This window comes from Trachemys scripta, chromosome 10 (genome assembly GCF_013100865.1).
Source record: "Trachemys scripta elegans isolate TJP31775 chromosome 10, CAS_Tse_1.0, whole genome shotgun sequence".
Taxonomy (NCBI): domain Eukaryota; kingdom Metazoa; phylum Chordata; order Testudines; family Emydidae; genus Trachemys; species Trachemys scripta.
In genome coordinates, this window is record NC_048307.1 from 25,795,873 (window position 1) to 25,817,374 (window position 21,502).

Consider the following 21,502-nt stretch of genomic DNA (forward strand, 5'->3'; position numbering starts at 1 on the left):
GATTATGTAAAGTACAAGGTAGTGGCGGATCAAGCCCCTTGATATCAGTGGGTGTTTTACCTGAAAAAAGATTGCATACTGTTAGAGCTCTGTATTTTTCAGACATGCAAAATAACATGAAATAGAACCAAAAAAGTATTAAAAATTAAAAAACAAACAAACCTCACCCCACAGCAGCATCATGACTGGGAGCGGAGGGCAGCTGGGTCAAATTTGAGTATGTGGCACTGCAACCTGGCACAAGGGGTCACAGTGTCTCTTAGGTGTGGCCCAGCTGTCCTTCTGCCATGATGACAGAGGGGCAGCCAAGTCAAACTTGAGTAGCACTGCACCAGGTTGCAACTCCCAGAGCACTGGGTTGGAAAGGAGCTGCCCTTGAAGACTCACTCTGCAACCCTGCACCACCACTTACGGGCATAAAATGAAGTAACATAAAACTCAAAAAAAAAAAATAAAAAAAAAAAAATCTAAAAAAATAAATAATTCCACAGGGCTCCACATTCCATCTTCTTCTTCAAAATGTTCAGCTAGCATCTATGTGCTGCTGCATGTATTTTGCAGCATGCACGTTAAGATTCATAATATACTTTGGTGATCTTAATATTTCAATTCTCCCAAGCCCCTGCTAGCTGCAAGCTACAGAACAGATAGAAACATATCAACAGGTACCATATGTCTTTGAGATACAAGTTTGTATAACTGGAATTAGACCACACACATTTTATGTATGGCTTGCATACTCCAGCCTGGGAGACACTATTTTCAAAAGTGGAGCATGGTTATCTTTCATGTGCAGAAGCTGAAGGAGACAGGGTGAAGATACAAGGAGCCATCTTTATTTTGCAACCACCTGAAATATTTTCTAATGTCAATGTGGTGCCAACAAGTCCTTCCCCTTATGAAATATGACTATACAAAAGTAGATCAGTGATCAACAAAGTCCAACCAGATGATCTACTATAATGAGATACCCTGGCCATAGTAAGAAGCTATAGCAGTTTCCACTCACCAAGACCTGTAAAATGGTACTCAGTGGGCACCTGATCATACAGTAAGAGAATGCAATTGTTCAGTACACTTCTCTCACCCTAAGGGTGAAGCTTTTATGCAGGTAAGGCTCCATTCCTACAGCTGTTATAACATAAGCAACCTCTCAGTCCAGATCCCATTCCCAATTCCTCATCCATTGTCCCATGGCTCCCATCTGAGTTAGGACCAACAAGTCTTTTGGCTTCACCTCCTGTCTTCCCGGGCTATGTTTGTGTCACCACAGACTGCAGAAGCTTTTACTTAGATGGGAAGGGATAGCAGGCAGGCATGAGATAGCCAGGGGTTATGTACATGGAGGTATAGGCCTGGTCCCAGGTAATGAGGAAGCTGGATGGGTCTCGCACATATTAATTTGCATAAGGTCCTTCAAAACCTATGACCAGACCTCAGCAGACCTCACTAAGTTGCTCATTAACTTTTCCTTGTATGGCAGTTCCACTGCTCATAAATTTTAAATCCAGACTGTAAATGGGAATGTGACAGCTAAAATGCTAGGTGCTCTTATAGTGTGAGGGGGGACCTTAATGAAGGACAGTGCCTCAAAGCTCAGTGTGTAGCAAGTACCCCACCTCAGAAATCTGAGCACACTTGAAGTTGATTCAGCAAGTAAATATAGTCTTTGCTCCCTCTACAAATGCCAGGAGCCACGAGCAAACTGGTCAAGCAGGGTTTCCATTTTCGACTATTTTAGGATGGCACCCTCTGCCCCACCAATGGGCCTTCCATTTTGGTTGAAGACAATAGTTGTGTCCTGGGTGCGGATGAACCACTCTAAAAGCCAGAGATCAAGAACCCAGGTATCCCCTGGCAAGCTGGACCCAAGTCCTACAGCAAGGATTCTGGTTGTGGTGGGTCTCCAGTGTAGCAGATTAGCAATTCAGCGGAAGCTGGAGTTAGATTTAAACATGAAAACAAATAAAGCACCAAGCGCAGTAAGCCTTGTACTATTGAGCATACACTAGCCTATTGTTATTTGTGTTGCAATAGCAGCCAGAGCACCCAGATAGGATTGGGATCCCAGTGTCCAGTGCAATGCAGGTAGACTGAGTCCCAACCCCAAACCTCTACATGTTCCATTTTCAATATGCATAGATATTTGTATGGACAAAAGAGGCTTCACTGCAGTTGGCAGGGGGAAGCTGGAGGTTTTGTCAGCAGGAGATGTGGGGAAGGGTCAGATCTTCAACTTTGGAAGGTAGAAGTAGCAAAGTGATTGGCTGTTGGCATTTAAATGAGGGTTTACAGGAAACTTCCCAGTGAAACAAACTGGACAGTTAACACCTCCGTTCTGGTGTCTCAGCTAGTTCAGGCTGTTTTCAGACACAGAAAAGCAGTGTACTGGTTGGCACTTAATTCACATTTGGAAGTTAGTTTCACATTGTGAGGGCTAGAAGTGTAATTTAAGCAACAAAGCTTAGATTTCAAAGCACAATTTTTCAGCAAGAGCTAGATTCTGCAGCCACAGAGTCGTAGAATACAAGGGGGGTTCTGCTTATGATTAGACAAATCTTGTTGGTTTGGAAACAAGGAAACAGGTCTTCAGAACTGTCAGGAAATGGGAGAGAAAGAGGGGATAGAATGGACATGAATAAAATTGGATTTATAATGATGGTTTAGACTTAGAGGAGATTTGCGTATCTCAAAGAATAAAAGAATTTTTCATACTAGTTCAATTCCCATTAGTAGAAAACATGTAGAATGGCCACTAACTTACAGAGTGCCTTACATATTTTGCATGGACACTAGCAGTTTATTTAGAAGTGACATGCTAATTGGTTAGCATGATGAAAGACAGCCCAGTTAGAAGGACTCATTCCAATAAAGGTTTGGTTAGAATATAATACAAACTGAGTTTAGAGGTTTTGCATTTCAGCAGAATTAGACTTTATACCTGCCTTTATGCAATCCATTTACTTGGGCTCCACACAGATGCTGGAACTTGGTTGTAATAAATACACTGCTACCTTGATATAACGCAACCCGATATAACACGAATTTGGATATAACGCGATAAAGCAGTGCTCCAGGGGGGTGGGGCTGCGCACTCTGGTGGATCAAAGCAAGTTCAATATAACGCAGTTTCACCTATAATGCGGTAAGATTTTTTGGCTCCTGAGGACAGCGTTATATCGAGGTAGAGGTGTATAACAGTTTGTCCAGAATTGACTTACATTTAAGTTACTCTGAGCTGGTAAGATTGGCTGATTAAATAAATTGGAAAACATTTGGATACAGATTCATGTTTTTTTTTTTTTTTTTAAAGGCCATTGTTGAGTCAACTAGATAGGCAAGCAGCCTTAAGGGGTGCATCACTGATGTATCAGCTAGAGCAGCGGTTCTCAAATTTTAGGAACCTGAGGACCCCCATTTTGATTTAAATTTTTTCACGGACCCCCAAGTTGCCCCACTCAGTCCTTGAACCTGCCCCGACTCCATCCCTTCCCCCAAGGCCCCATCTCTTCCCTCCCCCACCCCGCCCCGCCCCACCCCTGCTCCTCCCCTTCCCTCCCAGTGCCTCCTGCAGGCCAGGGAACAGCTGCTCCAGGGTGTGCAGGAGGCACTGCGAGAGAGGAGGAGGAGGAGTTGATCAGTGGGGCCAGCAGCCCCAGTCATGGTTCTGCTCCATCCCCTGAGCATGCTCTGTCCCCACTCTGAAAAAGTGTCAGGTTATCAAAGTCTCTTTCCGTGTCAGGGGTTGAACTGATAAAAATAAAGTAGTGATGCTCTCCTAAGCTCCATCCACAAACCGGTTTCCTCAGAAGCCAGATGCCATGCACAGATGATTGGGAAGTTCTTCTTAATAACCCAATCTAAAGCCAATTGATGTCAACTGAGACACTCCCATTCACTTCAATGGGCTTTAGATCAGGGCCAATAGGATCCTCCTTCATGTGCTTACAGCAAAAGTGATATATTTATCAATACTGACATTTAAATTATCATTGTCAGGCTTCAGTTACCACGTGGAAACTGTACAGGCGCAATTCAACTCCACTTCTTACATAGTCCCTTTCCATATACATCTCTCATCACAGGGATTCTCCAAACATCTAGTCAGGCCTAGAGAAAATAAAGGTCAGAGAAGATAAGTAGTGTCTTTCAGCCATTGCCCATTCTAGAATCTAGCTCTAACAGAAGCATTTTAAATTAGAGCTGTAGCCAGATATGAACACCCATGAGCTTTGGCAATGTGAGGTTCTGGATCTGAAATTAGCAGCCCAGCCCCCCACTCCAAGTTATGTCTTCCATAGGTAGTGAGCACAGCATGCCCATTCCATATGGAAAGACATATTTCAGATGCAGCAAGACAAATAATGACTATAAACCCTCCATGAGAGAGAAAGTAGAGATTTCTCACTCTGTGGTTCTCCATCTTGAATATCCTCTCACAGATCAGAGCCCTAGAAGGCAGAATTCTTACAGAGACAGCTGCAGCACACTGAAGTTGTAGCTACACACACAACTGGTGTGTAAATGTTCAGATACCATTTTTGGCACTTTTGGTTTCAGGCTGAATATGGAACTGGATGTGTCAAGAAGGCCTGGGAAAAATCTGTGCACTGGGCATGAATGAGAGCAGGAGTGCTGGTGAAAGCAGAAGTGTCAAAAGCCTTAGCATTCCCTCCCCCAAATTTCTAATAGCTCAGGAGCCGCTGAGTCCTGACAACTTGGAAAAGATCAGGTGTGTAAGCCAAAGCTATTTGTGCTACCGGTGCCATTATTCAGGTAATCACCTCACGTCTTGTTAACCTTGATAATAGGAGAAGTCATTCTGCACATGGTTAAGCTACTCAAGCAATTTCTCTAATGGAATTGACACGAGCTACATTTTCTTCTACATTAGGCTTCCATTTCCTCTCTTTCCACTTTTCTCATTTTCCCTCCAACCCCACAAACACCTCATGGGATATTTATACATTCTTCTAAAACACTGGCCACTGTCAGATATGGGACAAGATAAACCAGTCATTTGTTCCCGCACAGCAATTTCTAAAATTCCTCTCAACTGGAGATGTAGGTTTTCCTCTGCCCTGCTAATAGTAGCACTTGGTGGTGGTGATGGAAGAGAAGATCTCATTCATGCCTCTTCTTCTCTACTTTAGAGAAACCGATCGTTTCTTTTCCTACAGTTTTGACTTTGTGGCATGACAGAAGCTTGTTGGCCTCATATGGAGAGTGCAGGTCAAATTGTGCTTTTGGGCCCATTTCTGCAAGAATGCACTTTGCCAACAGCAGCACAGGATGTGGCGGTAGATACAAATACTGCCATACAAAGGGCCTGAAACTTGCTTGCACTAGCAAAATAGCTTATATTTATATAGTGCATCCAAAAATTTATGAGCCATTAATAATGGCTCATATACAGATCACTTGGTTTAGCTAACAGAGGTGTTTACTGGAGCACAACGATTACAGGTGGAAGTTGAAAGCAAATATTGTAGCCAACTACTATTGCAGGGGGAAATTCAGATACATTAGTCAGGATACAGTTACGTAAGTATAAACCAGTCAGGACACTGACTATTACAGAAGCCGACCATAGACTCTTTAAACCTAAACTGTTAACTACTTGTGAGAATTAAATCAAATCTGAAAGACAGAACTCCTGGCAGTTAGCTACCTTAATACTGTGCTGGGGCATTGGTTCAACAGTGATACAGAGGGAAGATCACCTTCTGCAGAACGGAAAGGTTGTTCTGCAATACCTGGTGTTGCTTTTCCTTTACAGTAGGACAAAGGAAAGCACTAGCATTCAAGATGCATTTATCATAATCTAGATAGTAATTAGAGTCCTGTGGTTACCTTTACGATTAAACAGCACTTGCCAGTGAGAGCTCCCTTTAAAAGGTGTCTGTCAGCTAGCAGCAAAAACAAAAGTCTGTCCTAAATTGCTAATGTGATTTCCTGTTTCTGGTTTTGGAGGTGAGGAGAGAGAGAGAGAGAGAGGGAGGAGAGGAGCTGCCTTCATTGTGGGGGGAGGGTGTGGGGGAGGAAAAAACAAAGAGTCTAAAAGGAAACATTTTTTTTAAATGGGAAAAAAAATCAACTTTTGGAATTTCTCTCATTACCATGAAAAAATATTGGAAATACATTTTAATTTACCAAAACCCCTAGCTTTTGTAAGCAAAAAGTGTCTGTAATGATTTGAGATGATTTTTAACTCCACAAAATGGACACAATTTCAAAAATTTTCAACCAACTTTAATGAGAATTGCTCCTCACACTGGGCCCAGTTGAAGATGACAACCAACCTGACCTGCAGGGGGAATTCACCAGCAGATACCTTACTGCACACCTTCTGTTAGCATTTTCTGACAAAAGTCTGCTATAAACTTGAGTTTCAGTTTTCAAGAAGTAAGGAAACCTGACTCTGGGCAAACATGCTCATACTACTATAAGCTGTACAGCGCTGAAAAGGATCCTAAAAGGAGCAGATAAGAACCCCTTGATCATCCTTCACGTAGGAACGAATGACACGGCTAGGTTCTCGCTAGAGAGAATCAAGGGAGATTATGCCAGGCTGGGGAAGACACTTAAGGAAATCGAGGCTCAGATCATCTTCAGTGGGATTCTGCCTGTTCCTAGAGAAGGGCAGCAAAGGGGTGACAGGATTGTGATGATAATAGTTGGCTAAGGGAGTGGTGCTATAAAGAGGGCTTTGGGATGTATGGCCACTGGGAGGCTTTCGGGGACAGAAAACTGTTCTCACGGGATGGACTTCACCTGAGTAGGGAAGGAAATAGACTTCTGGGAGGAAGGCTGGCTCATCTCATCAAAAGAGCTTTAAACTAGAAATTTGGGGGAGACGGTTGGGAGATGTCCAGTTAATCTCCGCACCAGATTATAACATTGAGAGGGAGGACCATGAGATAAGAACAGATATAGCCAGGGGGACGAGACTGGACATAAGGAGGAGCGGGGGGATGGATACTAGACTAATAGGTCATACTAGCAGTACGGTGTCCATACCAAATGGGATAACAAATATGAGAGAGGCCAAACGGCATAAATTAAGATGTTTATACACTAATGCAAGAAGCCTAGGTAACAAAATGGAGGAATTAGAGCTCCTGGTCCAAGAAATGAAATCGGATATCGTAGGAATAACTGAAACGTGGTGGAACGGTAGTCATGACTGGAGTACAGGTGTGGAAGGGTATGTGATGTTTAGGAAAGACCAGATCAAAGGTAAAGGTGGGGGAGTAGCATTGTATGTCAATAATGAGGTAAACTATAAAGAAATAATAAGTGATGGAATGGATAAGACGGAGTCTGTCTGGGCAAAACACACACTGGGTAAAAGAACTACTAGAGCCTCCCATGGGATAGTGCTTGGGGTGTGCTATAGACTGCCGGGATCTAGCCTGGATATGGACAGAGAACTATTTAATGTTTTTAGGGAAGTAAATACTAATAGGAATTGTGTAATCATGGGAGACTTTAACTTCCCGGATATAAATTGGGGAACAAATGCTAGTAACAATAATAGGGCTCAGATTTTCCTAGACGTGATAGCTGATGAATTCCTTCATCAAGTAGTTGCTGAACCGACGAGGGGGGATGTCATTTTAGATTTGGTTTTGGTGAGTAGTGAGGACCTAGTTGAGGAAATGGTTATAGGGGACAACCTTGGCTCGAGTGACCATGAGCTAATTCAGTTTAAACTAAATGGAAAGATTAACAGAATTAAATCGGAGACCAAGGTTTACGATTTCAAAAGGGCTAACTTTAACAAATTAAGGGGACTAGTTAGGGAAGTGGATTGGACTAACATATTTAGGGATCTAAAGGCAGAAGGCGCCTGGGATTATTTCAAGTTGAAGTTGCAGGAGCTATCAGAGGCCTGTATCCCGAGAAAGGGAAAACGGTTCGCGGGCAGGAGATTTAGACCGAGATGGATGAGCAAGAATCTCAGAGGGTCATTAAGAAAAAACAGAAAGCGTACAGGGAGTGGAAGATGGGAGGGATCAGCAAAGAAACCTACCTTATTGAGGTCAGAGCATGTAGAGATGGAGTGAGAAAAGCCAAAAGCCGTGTAGAGTTGGACCTTGCGAGGTGAATTAAAACCAATAGTAAGAGTTTTTATAGTCATATAAATAGGAAGAAAACAAAGAAAGAAGAGTGGGACTGCTTAAGACTGTAGATGGAGTGGAGATAACGGCTAATCTAGGCATGGCACAATATCTAAATGAATATTTTGCATCAGTATTTAATGAGGCTAATGAAAGGCTGAGGAATAGTAGAAGCGAGACGGATGGGAATAAAGGAGTGGGGGTTGACATTACCGTATCCGAGGTAGAAGCCAAACTCAAACAGCTTAATGGGACTAAATTGGGCAGACCAGATGATCTTCATCCGAGAATATTAAAAGGAACTGGTGCGAGAAATTGCAAGCCCGTGAGCGATCATTTTTAATGAATCTGTAAACTCGGGGGTGGTACTTTTTGACTGGAGAATAGCTAATGTGGTTCCTATTTTCAAGAAGGGGAAAAAAAGTGACCCAGGTAACTACAGGCCTGTTAGTTTAACATCTGTAATATGCAAGGTCTTGGAAAAAATTTTGAAGGAGAAAGTAGTTAAGGACCTTGAGGACAATGCCAATTGGGACAAATTACAACACGGTTTTACGAAAGGTAGATCGTGCCAAACCAACCTGATCTCCTTCTTTGAGAAAGTAACAGATTTTTTAGATAAAGGAAATGCGGTGGATCTAATATACCTCGATTTCAGTAAAGAGTTTGATACGGTACCACATGAGGAATTATTGGTCAAATTGGAAAAAATGGGGATCAATATGAAAATCCAGAGGTGGATAAAGAACTGGTTAAAGGGGAGACTGCAGCGGGTCGTACTAAAAGGTGAACTGTCAGGTTGGAGGGAGGTTACCAGTGGAGTTCCTCAAGGTTCAGTTTTGGGTCCGATTTTATTTAATCTATTTATTACTGACCTCGGAACCAAATGTAGGAGTGGGCTGATAAAGTCTGCGGATGACACAATGTTGGGAGGTATTGCCAATTCGGAGTAGGATCGGGATATCCTGCAGGGAGATTTGGATGACCTTGTAAACTGGAGTAATAGTAATAGGATGAAATTTAATAGTGAGAAGTGTAAGGTTATGCATTTAGGGATTAATAACAAGAATTTTAGCTATAAGCTAGGGACGCATCAGTTGGAAGTAACGGAAGAGGAGAAGGACCTCGGAGTCCTGGTTGATCGCAAGATGACCATGAGTCGGCAATGTGACGTGGCTGTGAAAAAAGCTAATGCGGTCTTGGGATGCATTAGGCGAGGTATTTCTAGTAGGGATAAGGAGGTGCTGGTTCCGTTATACAAGGCACTGGTGAGACTTCATTTGGAGTAATGTGTGCAGTTTTGGTCTCCCATGTTTAAAAAGGATGAATTCAAACTGGAACGGGTACAGAGAAGGGCCATTAGGATGATCTGAGGAATGGAAAATCTGTCGTATGAAAGGAGACTCGAGGAGCTCGGTTTGTTTACCTTAACCAAAAGAAGGTTGAGGGGGGAAATGATTGCGCTCTTTAAATATATCAGAGGAATAAATACCAGGGAAGGAGAGGAATTATTTCAGCTCAGTACTAATGTGGACATGAGAACGAATGGATATAAACTGGCCGTCGGGAAGTTTAGGCTTGAAATTAGACGAAAGTTTCTAACCATCAGAGGGGTGAAGTTTTGGAACAGGCTTCTGAGGGAAACAGTGGGGGCGAAAGACCTCTCTGGCTTTAAGATGAAGCTTGATAAGTTTATGGAGGGGATGGTTTGATGGGATAACATGATTTTAGTCAATAGGTCAATAACGTGCCATCGCTGGTAATTTAGTAACAATGGTCAATGATGGGATATTAAAGGTTACTACAAAGAACTTTTTCCATAGGGTCTGGTTGGAGAATCTTGCCCGCATACTCGGGGTTCAGCTGATCGCCATATTTGGGGTCGGGAAGGAATTTTCCTCCAGGTTAGATTGGCAGAGGCCCTGGAGGTTTTTCGCCTTCCTCCACAGCATGGGGCAGGGGTCGCTTGCTGGAGGATTCTCAGCGATTTGAAGTTTTTAAATCATGATTTGGGGACTTCAACAGCTGAGTCAAGGGAGAGAATTCTTCTGGGAGTGGGTGGGTCAGCTTTTGTGGCCTGCATCATGCGGGAGGTCAGACTAGATTATTATAATGGTCCCTTTTGACCTTAGAGTCTATGAGTCTCTGCCTGTATTACACCACTGTGCACTGATTAGCTAGCCCAGCCCCCCCATATAGCTCTTTGAACTGAACTTAAGGACCAGGTCCTACAAACAGGAACCCTAACTGATTTCTGAACTAACATCAATTTGGGACAGGGCTCATGTGTTCCTATGTATATACAGCACCAACCCTATGGGACCCTGATGCTGACTGGGGCTTGTGGGTGCTACAGCGATATACACATTTTAATAAAAGTGACTTCAATTTTATATGAATGCTATATAGTTTGCAGATCCCTCAAAACAGATCCTTCTCAAATCATGGGCGTCTGCTAGTACAGCAAGATCTTTTAGCCAGTAGCTTTTTTGCTATATTTTCTAATGCTAAATTGATAAAGGCTTTTCAATTCTATTTTGATTTGGGTTTAAAAATACAGTCAAAAGAAGTGTATAATTATTTGCTGCTTGAGCAGAATGAGGCCTTTTGGCCCAAATGGTGCTTTTGATGCCAGCAGATCCAGTTTCCCCCCGTATGAGGTCCAACCCAATAGGCACTGCCACAGGCCTGTAGGGAGGCGCTTTAATGCAACCATGATCTTTCATCTTATGTCTTGAACCTGCAATCAGCTCTGCATCTATGTGAATCCAGATGCAGGGCTGGGGTGATCGCATGTAAGGAACCAAATGACAAAGATTACAGTGAAGAAAAGTCTAGAGGGAAGACCATTATTAATGGCTGAAATCCTGGTTTGCTTTCACATACTGTGTGCACCAAAGCAATAAATGCATTAGACACCTGCAAAACATGATTAAATCATTGTCAATTCCAAAGTCACTTAAACAATGTAAACCTCATGGCCAAGGGCTGATTTCCTGTCACAACTCATTTGTTACCATTCTTAGGCACTCCAGAGCCATCCAGTGATCAGGTGTTAATGGCCACACACATTTTCCATCCATATAGCTAGGAGAAAATGCTTTCCTTGTTATGATTTTGAGAATAGTGTGTGCAGCTGGGCATGGATCAGCTTTTTAGATTATTTTTACATGAAGTACCTCTTAACATTAGCTTGCTTGGAGCTATATAGCTATGGGGAATTTAATGTTTCCTGTAGAGGGACAATAAATCTTTGCTGCAATGTCTTACCTCCTAGTTATGATAACATAGCAGCTGCTGCCTCTGTTTCCCTCTCAAACTAAGTTCATTTAGCCCTCTGGCTAAATTAAGACACCTATCTTTCCAGCATAAGGACAGTTCAACCACCAGCCACTAGTCCACCTTAAAAAGAGTTATTTATTTCTGCTCCCCTTTCCGGAGTATAACAGAGGTGCCCAGTCCCTTGATTCCCCTCTCTGGGGTTGGATCACTCTGGCTTTCTAGTCAGAGCATCACCCCTGCCATCTGGTACTTTACACAGCCCTGTGGCTGTCCCTTTAGGCCTCTCCCAGAGCTGCTGCCCCCCTTTCATCTGGAGAGTCCCAAGAATGGTTTTGTTCCCTTTATGAATTAAGGGATCTTACTTACGACTCTGCCTCCTTTCCCAGTACACCTTGCTCTCAGGCCTACAGTACCCATGATCCCTTGGAATTAGAGTCTCCAAAATCCCCTCCTTTCTAAGCTGAAATCAGTAACAGTGCAGAGTTGGACGATGCTTCTTAAAGGGCCAGTTCATCATGGTACAAATTAACTAATATAATTAAGTGTTTTTAGCTTCAATCGTGTAATAGGTATTTAGTATGCTATACTGATTTTATTTGTTTCTGAGCTACTGTACTTGGTTCCCCACAGAAATTCTTCAGTGATTTAATGATATTATCTCAGACTCCGAGAGATCTGCAGTGACTATTACTCCAAATGAATCACACTACTAGGTGAATGTTTTAGGCTAATGAAACTCTCAACTCAAAACAAATAGAACATGGGGCTTTGGGGAGAGAAAGGGAAGGACATATTTTATTATGTATTGTCATTCTACAATGATATTTTCTTCTTCCTTCTAAGGCAGTAATGCTTATTGCCTGTTTTATAGTTTTGGCATGGCTATGCCAGACACTCAAAACCAAACTCCCCCCGCCCCCGCCTTAAAATAGTTTTTTTTGCAGTCAACACAATAAGATTAAGCAGAGAATGGAGTTAAAAATATAGAGCCAGATCCTAAATTGGCATAATCAGGAAATCAGCTGATGTAAATGGAGTTAATTCAGTAAACGCTCGTAGGGGCTACTTCCAATAATCAACTCCATCTTGAATGATCACTTTAAAATATTTTCAGATCTGGACAAATACTGCAAGAAATTTCCTGCAAACATTTGGTTGAAGTTTGAAATGAATTAGTTTTGACCACTTTGGTAAGTTTTAGCATTTGTTTTCCAGAAACATTTGAATTATTTAGTTTGATTGACTGATGAGATTGTCCAACAAACAGTGAAAACAAAAAATGAACAAATAAAAACAAAACAGGCTGTTCAGGAAATGGAGTGGGTATCAGCAGGAATCACACCTGAGCCTCTTGCATTGACGGATCACTGAGGCCAGAAGTGTTCTAAAAGCTATTTAAAATGGCATCCTTCCGCAGACAGTTTTGTCACGTATGGCACAGTGTAATAGCTTAATGACAATCCAGAAGGCCTGAGTTTGGATCACTGAACAGTTTCCATGGCAGCATTTCAGAAAAAGTTTCCCAGGCAATGGCTGACTGTATTGAAGTGGAACAAAATGGGCATTAGGCTTTGGATTCACAAAGTATAAATGCTAAATGCATTGTTTAACCTGATGTTGCGCAATTAACTAGGAGATTTCAAATCACCACATTTTCTTATAAGCCACTAGAACCCAATACCACACCTAGAAAGAGCAGTACTCCATCCTGGGAGGATGCCTGGGTTTCACCTAGGCCAGTGGTTCTCAAACTTTTTTTTTCCTCGCGGACCACTTGAAAATTGCTGAGGGTCTCAACGGACCACTTAATGATCTTTCCAAATGTTGTTTGTACCGTTAGCTAACTATTGTAGAGTGCTTTGGATAAAAGTGATATATATATATAAAAAAATAAAATTAAGGTTTTTTATTCTACAATAAAAGCACACAACTCATATTTTAATATTTTACCTTTCTAATGCCTCTCTCCCCCGCCGCAGCAGCCCTCGAGCAAGGGCTAGGAAGGAAGGGGGTCTCTCCCCCACCACAGCAGCCACAGAGCTGAGGCTGGGAAGGAGGGCCATCTCTCCCTGGCAGCTGCAGCCCTGGAGCTGGGGAAAGTTGCCTCTTTCTCTGGCTGCCGCAGCCCTGCATGTCCCAAATTCCCCCCACCCCCTCTTCTCACCCCACTGCCCCCCTCCACCTACCCCCTATTCCCCCCCCCCCCCACCCAAGGCCACCACCTCACCTTACATGTGCATCTTTTCCAGGGTCCAGGCACCTAATTAGTGGAGCCATGCCTGTGCAGCTCCACTAATTAGGCGGGTGGGCCTTCATTCTCTTTGGTGCGGCCGCCCAGGCACGTACCTTATAGGGAACTATCTGTAGACCACCTGAATGGAGCTCGCGAACCAGTAGTGGTCCACGGACCAGAGTTTGAGAACGTCTGACCTAGGCTATCCCTCAAATTTGTTTCTGGTGGAGAAGGCATTAAAGAGTCTGTGTGATTTTGCCTGTGACTGTAACTGGAGATTAACATTAGCTAGCCAAGCCTGCATGGTTAGACATGGATTCGCAAAGTGATGGAGCACTTTCCGAATCCATTTGGAAGAAGGATAGCCTGAAGTGGATTTCTGTTCCCTCTGCAGTGGGTTCTGTCTTTTAGTACAAGAGGACGTACTGTATCCAGATCCACTTCTTCTTGCAACATGCTTATTATATTTAAATCCAGAACATTTCGTTAAGACCTTGACTCACTGAAGTCAAACTAGAGACAGGAAAGCAACTGTTCATTAGCCCTTCTATCCTGCTATATCAGCTAGCGAAGGACAGCATTCTGAGAAGCAGGTAACAGATCTGGAATGAAGTCAGCCTTGCTGCTCATGGTCTCATTCTACAGGTCCAATGATAGCCTTTGTTTACATGGTGCTACTCCCAGCAATGTCAGTTCTGAGGGTAGAATTGAGCCATTACATTTTTACTCGTTTAATTTAGTTGCAGTGATATTACGCTTTGCCTCCAAAAGGCCAGTTTCTCCTCTGACCTGCGCAGGAGTAAAATAACTATATAGAAGTCAATGAAGTTACGCAGATGTAAAACTAGTATGAAAGCAGAATCAGACTCAGTGTCTACTGGAAGCGGAAGGCTGGGCTTGAGCCTGCTCTTCTTGTGTCCTAGGAATGCAGGATTATCACTCCTCCCAGCCCCCCTACCAGAATCCAGGCCATTTGAATTAAGTTCCAGGACAGTTTTGGAGATATTTTTATTACTGCCACTCAACACACCATGTTAGGTTCTGTGGTACATACTGAATACCAACTAGAGTTTAACTCTAAGTGACATACTGAGTCATAGCCTTTAGTTTGTGTGGGAGTTGATTTGAAGCTCCTTTGGCTCTTAACATTTGTTGACACTTGGCACTCTTAGCTCCAAAGTGATTCCTAGGGTTTCTCAGATGGCAACAGAACAAATGGCTGGTCAAACATATCAATCTACTGTCCAAGGAAGTTCCAGAGAGCATCTTAGGGATCAGTAACACTAAGGGGAGACCATCCATCTGCTGAAGATTGCATCCAATGTAAACTTTAGCTTGAAGACCAGAAAGCATTAACGCAGGGATTCTCAAACTGGGGATCGGGACCCCTCAGGCGGTCGTGAGGTTATAACTTAATGAGCTGTCAGCCTCCACCCTAAACCCCGCTTTGCCTCCAGCATTTATAACGGTGTTAAATATATAAAAAAAGTTTTTTTAATTTATAAGGGGGGGGGGTGTCACCCTGAGAGGCTTGCTAGTTGAAAGGGGTCACCACTACAAAAGTTTGAGAAAAACTGCATTAATGCACACAAGTGTATTTAATCTTCAGGAGTCTTAAACTTCTCCAACCAATGCAGCATTTAGAGTTAGATCCAAGGTTCCTTTAATAGAGGTATGTCAATTCAGGACAGGTCATACTCATCATTCAAAGCATGTGGATTGAGAGAGTCACTGGCTGTTAAAGAGCATTCTCTGCAAACTTTGTTTATTTTCATCTGGTGTGCAGTGTGGGAGAGCCAAAGTGAGCTGATAATGGGGATCTGGTTTCACACCTTTGGGGTGACAAATCAGAGGGGAACCGTTTGAGTGTCTGGTAACTAAGAACTCAGGAAGAATGCATTTGGGGAGACCTGTGACTGCAAGGGCAGTTGGTATCAATCTGCAAAGCATAACGAGGCTAGTGAGAGCCAAAGTGAGACCTTATGCTCATGAGCAGGCTACTGGTGTCAGGGAATAAACCCATAACTGCACCGCACAAAGAGGCCAAAGTTCTAGGGCAGGTGGTGACATAACCCCTTCCTGTTCTGGGTGGACCCCAAAGTGTCAGAGCCAGATCCTTAGCTGCTGTAATGTGGTGTAGCTTCATTGCCTTCAATGGAGAACTGTTGATTTATACTAACTGAAGGTCTGGCCCATTACATTTAAACTCTGCTCCACTACTGGCAACCCTATAGTGCATTTAATCTTCAGGAAGCCTAAACATGGGGTGGTTGAGGTTAATGATTTTATGGGGATGATCATGTGAAGCACCACATCTGAAAGCTACATTATAGGGTCATGTAGATAAAGGCAGACGGATGAGGTGTAGGGGAAGGACCACATGGATCATGGCCCCGTAGGATTATGATACCAGCCTCTACCCCGGGAATGTTTCCCTTCTCCTATCGTGGGGAGAGCAGGGTTGTGGTGGAGTTAGTTGGTGAGCTACTCATTGTGCAGAGTCACTTCTTTCTTGTGCTCCCCCCACCCCATGTTTGAGACATACCCGTCTCCCCATGTGTGCTCATCTCCTCCACTCTGAGCACACGCCCCTGAGAGATCCGATTGCTCTCTCCTGCAGCATACAACCTATATCATGCTATAGAATGGACCAAATAGGCAGGTAAGATTTAAGGGGACTAGGTGGGTTGCAGCAGCAGCTGGCAGGTAGGTGTCAATGGGGCAAGCAGGTGGATCTCAGCATCTGGATGTCAGAGTGGGCTGCTGACCATCCTTGGGGGCAGGTGGACAGTAGCAATGGGAATGAGGGTGTGTTTCTTGATCTTGGGGTGAGCTATGTAGATCATGGTAGGTAGGTGCTTCTTGATCTTAGGAGGGGGAGAGATGGATATGAATAAAGAAGGTTTATGAAGGGAGTTTCAATGCAATAGGAAAATAGCAACTCTATTTACACAGCTGTTAGAATACCCCACCAAAGTGGGTCAGGGTGAAAAGGTCAACACAGACAAATGTAAAACATTTAGTATGGGAGGAAGGACTCAAGATAAGGCAAATGTACTAAATGAAATGGTTATCTAAAAGACTGATAGCTAGAGAGACGTAAGGGTTATGGAAAAAATTCAGATCAACCATTAACCCAGTGAACAGCTGCAGGGAATAAAAGCAAACAAGACACTATGTCGATTTAGCAGAAGGACAGAATATTAACAGAAGACACAGAAAAGTATTTGTTGGATCCCCCTAGGAAACTGAGTAGTGCTGGTGTGAATATTATTAGTTATTGGTCTATTGTAGGCAGGGCTGGTTGCCCAACATTTCCCATTGTAAAACCCCGCTTTCAGTTGTTTATAGTTTTGTCAAACTTTCATTCTGAGTTATCTAGCAACCCAAATGGTTAATTGTCTTGGAAAATTTCAGCCAAAATGATTCAGCTGTTTCTGAGAGGGTGGCTAGGAAAAATGTTGTTTTGCCCATGTCAAAGAGTTCTGAAGACCTCTTTTTTTGGAACATCTCCAGTGGCCACTTTTTGTAGCAGGGACTTGAAATTTGGCAGAGGATGACCTTTGTATCAGGGATAAGCCTTTTGCCTTCCCTGTGAAGAGTTGCTCAAGTCATAAGCCTTTGGGGGTGGGGGGGAGGAGGAGGAATACTGCTGCTTGCACATGCTCAATAGAGACTTACATTTTAACATTGAATTTCCTGGAGATTCCCTGCACTGGGCATGTTTCAGCCTGGGGCTGAACAGGACTGTCCTTGAAATTGCAACTAAGACTGCTGTGGGCTCTTCTGGCTCCAGGTTCAGACACCTAAAGTGAGAACAGGGAGCCTGTCTTTCAAGGCTCCCCATGCTAGGCCCCCCCCCAGTGTGAAGGAGGAAGCTGTCCAGTTCAAATGAAGAGGGGACAAGAGCCAGACCAGAGAGGTGGGGGAAGAGAAGACTGGTACTGACTCAGCAAGGAGACTGGGATGAGAAACCTGAGGAGTGGAGACTGGAATAGCAAGGATAGTGGGACTGGGACAGGGATCCAGGACGTGGACAAAGAAAATTTGGAGGGGGAGGGGACAGAAGAGTCTGTGCCCATTAGAGAACACTCCCCTCCAGGGCCTGGAATGGAACCAAGATTCTCCCCATTCCTCTTCAGCCAGCAAATAACTGTGAAACCCACTAGCAAAGTTGCAGGTCCATCTAGAAGATGATAACCTACTATTGCTGTCAGTTACATAGTTAGCACAAATAGCAGAGGTCTGTGTGATGATCTAAAGGTTCCAGCCCTGCTGATGACCCATGTAGGGGTTGGTATGATGACACATAGTGGAATTTATTTTTTCATTTTTCTTTAAGAACTCTATAATAATTATATACAAAGCAACATTAAAAGATTAAGACTGAAGAGTCAGGTATTCAAAGTTAGCCTTAATTCTGGCATTTCCTATCTGGGCAACCTTAATTCAGCCCCTTTGCGAGCATGCATTGTGTGTCTTTAATTACATGATCACAATTCCCGCCCCTTCTCCCCTCCCGCCACTGGAATTCTACCTTGTTCAGAGCCCAGGATAGACCTGCTCTAGGGATGAATCCTGGTTGTATAGTGAAGAAGTCTGTTGTCGGTAGGACCCCTGCCTCAGTTGTTGAAGGTGGAAGGTGTGCAGTGACTGAGGCAAGGGATTGCAGGAAGATAAAGGATGGCCTCATGGTTAAAGAAGTTGAATCCTGAAGACTTGGATTCTACCTCAGACTGTGTGATGCTGGGCAAGTCACTTCAACCAAACTTTTCACAAATGGTCACTAGCTGTGTGTTCCTCATTTTCTGGGGACCTGACTTGAGACCCTGGGGTCTGATTTGCACAAGAGCTGAGCATTCACAGCTGCAATTGAAGCCAACAGGAGCTGTGTTTGCATATATATTAAGTGCTATATAATGGTAATTTCTCTGGGAAAGAAAAAAAGTCAGGTCCTATACACTCAAAATTAATCGATACCTTTGACCTCTGTGCTTCAGTTCCCCATCTGTGAAGTGAGGATATAGCCACTCCTTCATCTCACAGGGATATTGAAAATAAAATATGTTCTGTGATGCCTTCTGACACTGCAGTGATGAACAACATAGAAAATCCCAGGAGAAAATTAATAATTCTGTCTTCAGAGCAGGGTTTGAATAGTGTGCAGTAAACAAGGCCTGGGGCCACCCATTGAAAAATGGATAAAACAAATCTTGAATAGTTTTTCAAGAAGTGAACATCATAGGCGCTGACTCCATGGATGCTCAGGGGCTGGAGCACCCACGGAAAAAAAAATAATGGATGGTCAGCACCCATCAGCCACAGCTGTTCAGTAGCATCGCTGCCTATCAGCTGTTTGGCAGTGCCCTGATGAGCTAATCGGCAGGCCATGGGGAAAGGCTTGGAGAAGGGCAGAGAGCAGCGAGAGCGAGTGGGCAGGAGCCTCGTGGGAAGAGGGCGGAGCAGGGGCAGGAAGAGGCAGAGTGAGGGTGAGGCCTTGGGGGCAGAGCAAGGTTGGAACACCCCTGGGGAAAACTAGAAGTCGGCGCCTATGGTGATCATCATCCATCTTAGGCTTTAAGCAAGGCAGAGGTGTGGTGGGCTAAAAAATCCAATATGTGGTTATATAACTGGAGGTGATCATAAGGTTTATGCACAGGAAGGCTAAATTATGATTACACGGGTAGTGTACTCGTGTTAAGTACATAGAGAGGTTGGCTGGGATGAAGTAGGACAAAGGTAAGGACAAAAGGCTTATGGGTTCATGTGGGAGGCTATCAGACCACTTAAGGGAACTTTGGCTTTGGAGAGGATTCCATGGACAGCAGCAAAGATGAGTCCAAGTCTGGAGAATCTACGTGATGAAGTATTAAGGGAGCTGGGCTGAGGACAAAGAAGGTGTTTCAATGAGCTAGTGGAAGTGCTCAGTGTTCTGAGAAGGACTAAGATGAAAGAGACTGCTTCCCCCTGAAGGACTGAAATGTGTGCATGTGCGGGGGGACACTCCACAAGGGGAGAGGGGCAGAGCGGTCTCACACACTGCATAACCAACCTATACAGAATAGGGCACTACAACAAAAGGTGGAAGAGCAAGAAGCTGGTTAAAATAATATTAAGCAGAAAAGGGAAGGCATGCTGGGTTAGATAATCTTATGCTGTCACTAAAGTTAATGGATAAATATTCCTGCAGTGTCCTCAGAAGCTGGAGAGTATTTATTATACAGCCCTGGCATTAGTAGGAGGTGGTAGGGAAAGGACTTGCCTATGTTCCAGATGATGATGATGTGGGCATGCTCACAATTTGTTATGTGTGTGGATTAATGCTGCCCTGATTTACCCCTGGGCAACCCCAGTGGTTTATGGGGCTCTCGCCTATTCTGCTGAATGCCTTTCATGCATGGATCTCAAACTGCATTACAACTATTAAGGGACAAGTCCTCTTAGCCCTTCAGTAGCTGCAGGACCAAAATATAGCAGAACCCTGTAGTACCACTACATGGGAAAGGCTGGGAAACAGAAGCTATCAATTGAGTCCCTTTGGCACTCAGTGTGCACTGGAGCTGGGGTCCGGGGTGGTTGCTCAATGGGAATGTGGCCGCTATTACAATCCAGGGGCAGGAATGGTAGCCTGAGATTGGCAGGTGCGCTGAACTCTGCCTCTGGCTTGTCCTCCTCAGCCGTTGTGCTGGTTTCTCGCACAAAGCCTTTCAAACAGGCTTGGTGCGTGGGCAAAACCAAGGTTTCAAGCTAACGAGTTAACCTTCACATCACCCACATCCAGATACTGAGGCACAGGGGCCAGTAACCTGTGACTTACCAAGGTCCCTGCATGACCATGGTAGAGATGAGAAGAGATGCCAGGGGCCCTGGATCCCAGTCCCTGCTGCTTCCATCACACTACGCTCCCCCCTTCTTCTCCAACCCCAGCACTTACAATAAAAAGCAGGAATAATTGAGAATAGGAGGTAAAAGCCCAGCGTTTGAAGAGAAGAAATCAGCAACACTGATGGGAGACAGGATGAAAAATTAACTTGAATCAGAAGAGTTTCAGCCCTCTGACCATTGCCTTGTGCAGAATTGTCATTTAAAAGCTTTGACACGAGTCTTTCAAGGGAATTCTGAGATGCATCTGACAGTGAGCACCCACTTCAGGTTTCACCCTAGCCATCTGCTGTCCCATTATGTCAGTAACCTCTCATCCCTATCACAGAGTCTTTGAAGTTAGTCAGCACTAAGAATATTCCATGTTGTATGGAATCTCAGAAAACCAAGACCTGGAACTAACATGAAGCTTGCAACCCATCACCTTGATCTCTATGGGCCAGATTCTGAAACCCTTGCTCACAATGAGAAGCGCAATCAGTAGAGCTGTTCACTGAATAAAGTACTACTAAGTCTAAGTGAAGGGATCAAAATCTCATTGTCACATCTCATTTCTCTCACCCTTCATCCTGTCTATTTAGACTGTAAACTCCATGGAGCAGGGATGGCCTTACTATGTGCTTGTACAGTACCCAGCACAATAAAGTTCTGATCTTGATTGGGCACTACTGTAATGCAATCAATGGCAGTGATAATGAAACATTGATAACTTTCATTTCTCTCTAGACATGCATGGGACATTTGTAATCCTGCTGCCTCTCAGCCTGATCCTGATGATTTTTGGAGGAATGACTGGATTTATTAGTATTCTTGCCAGGGCCTACCTGCTGCTTCTAATGACGGGATGGCTTTTTCTTTTTGGAGGTATTGTACTGAGTCCTATTTTTTGTTAATGAGACTAAGGGTGACAGCTTAGAACTGTAGCACTTCAACTACCAGAGGGTAAAGAGACAATGAGAACAGAACCAGCCAAGTGTCTGCT

The 21,502-nt window shown here is 43.8% G+C and overlaps 1 protein-coding gene across 2 annotated transcripts in view; it reads left to right on the plus strand.

Moving 5' to 3' along the window:
• Positions 1-21,502, plus strand: part of TMEM114 (transmembrane protein 114) — a 31,295-nt gene that overhangs the window by 3,939 nt on the left and 5,854 nt on the right. Inside the window, exon 3 of one of the 2 annotated variants that reach the window (XM_034783965.1) lies at positions 21,247-21,384. The exons of the other annotated variant lie outside the window; for it this stretch is intronic. Coding sequence (XP_034639856.1) covers positions 21,247-21,384 — 138 coding nt within the window. The remainder of the gene's footprint in view (positions 1-21,246; positions 21,385-21,502) is intronic. 2 annotated transcript variants of the gene reach the window in all.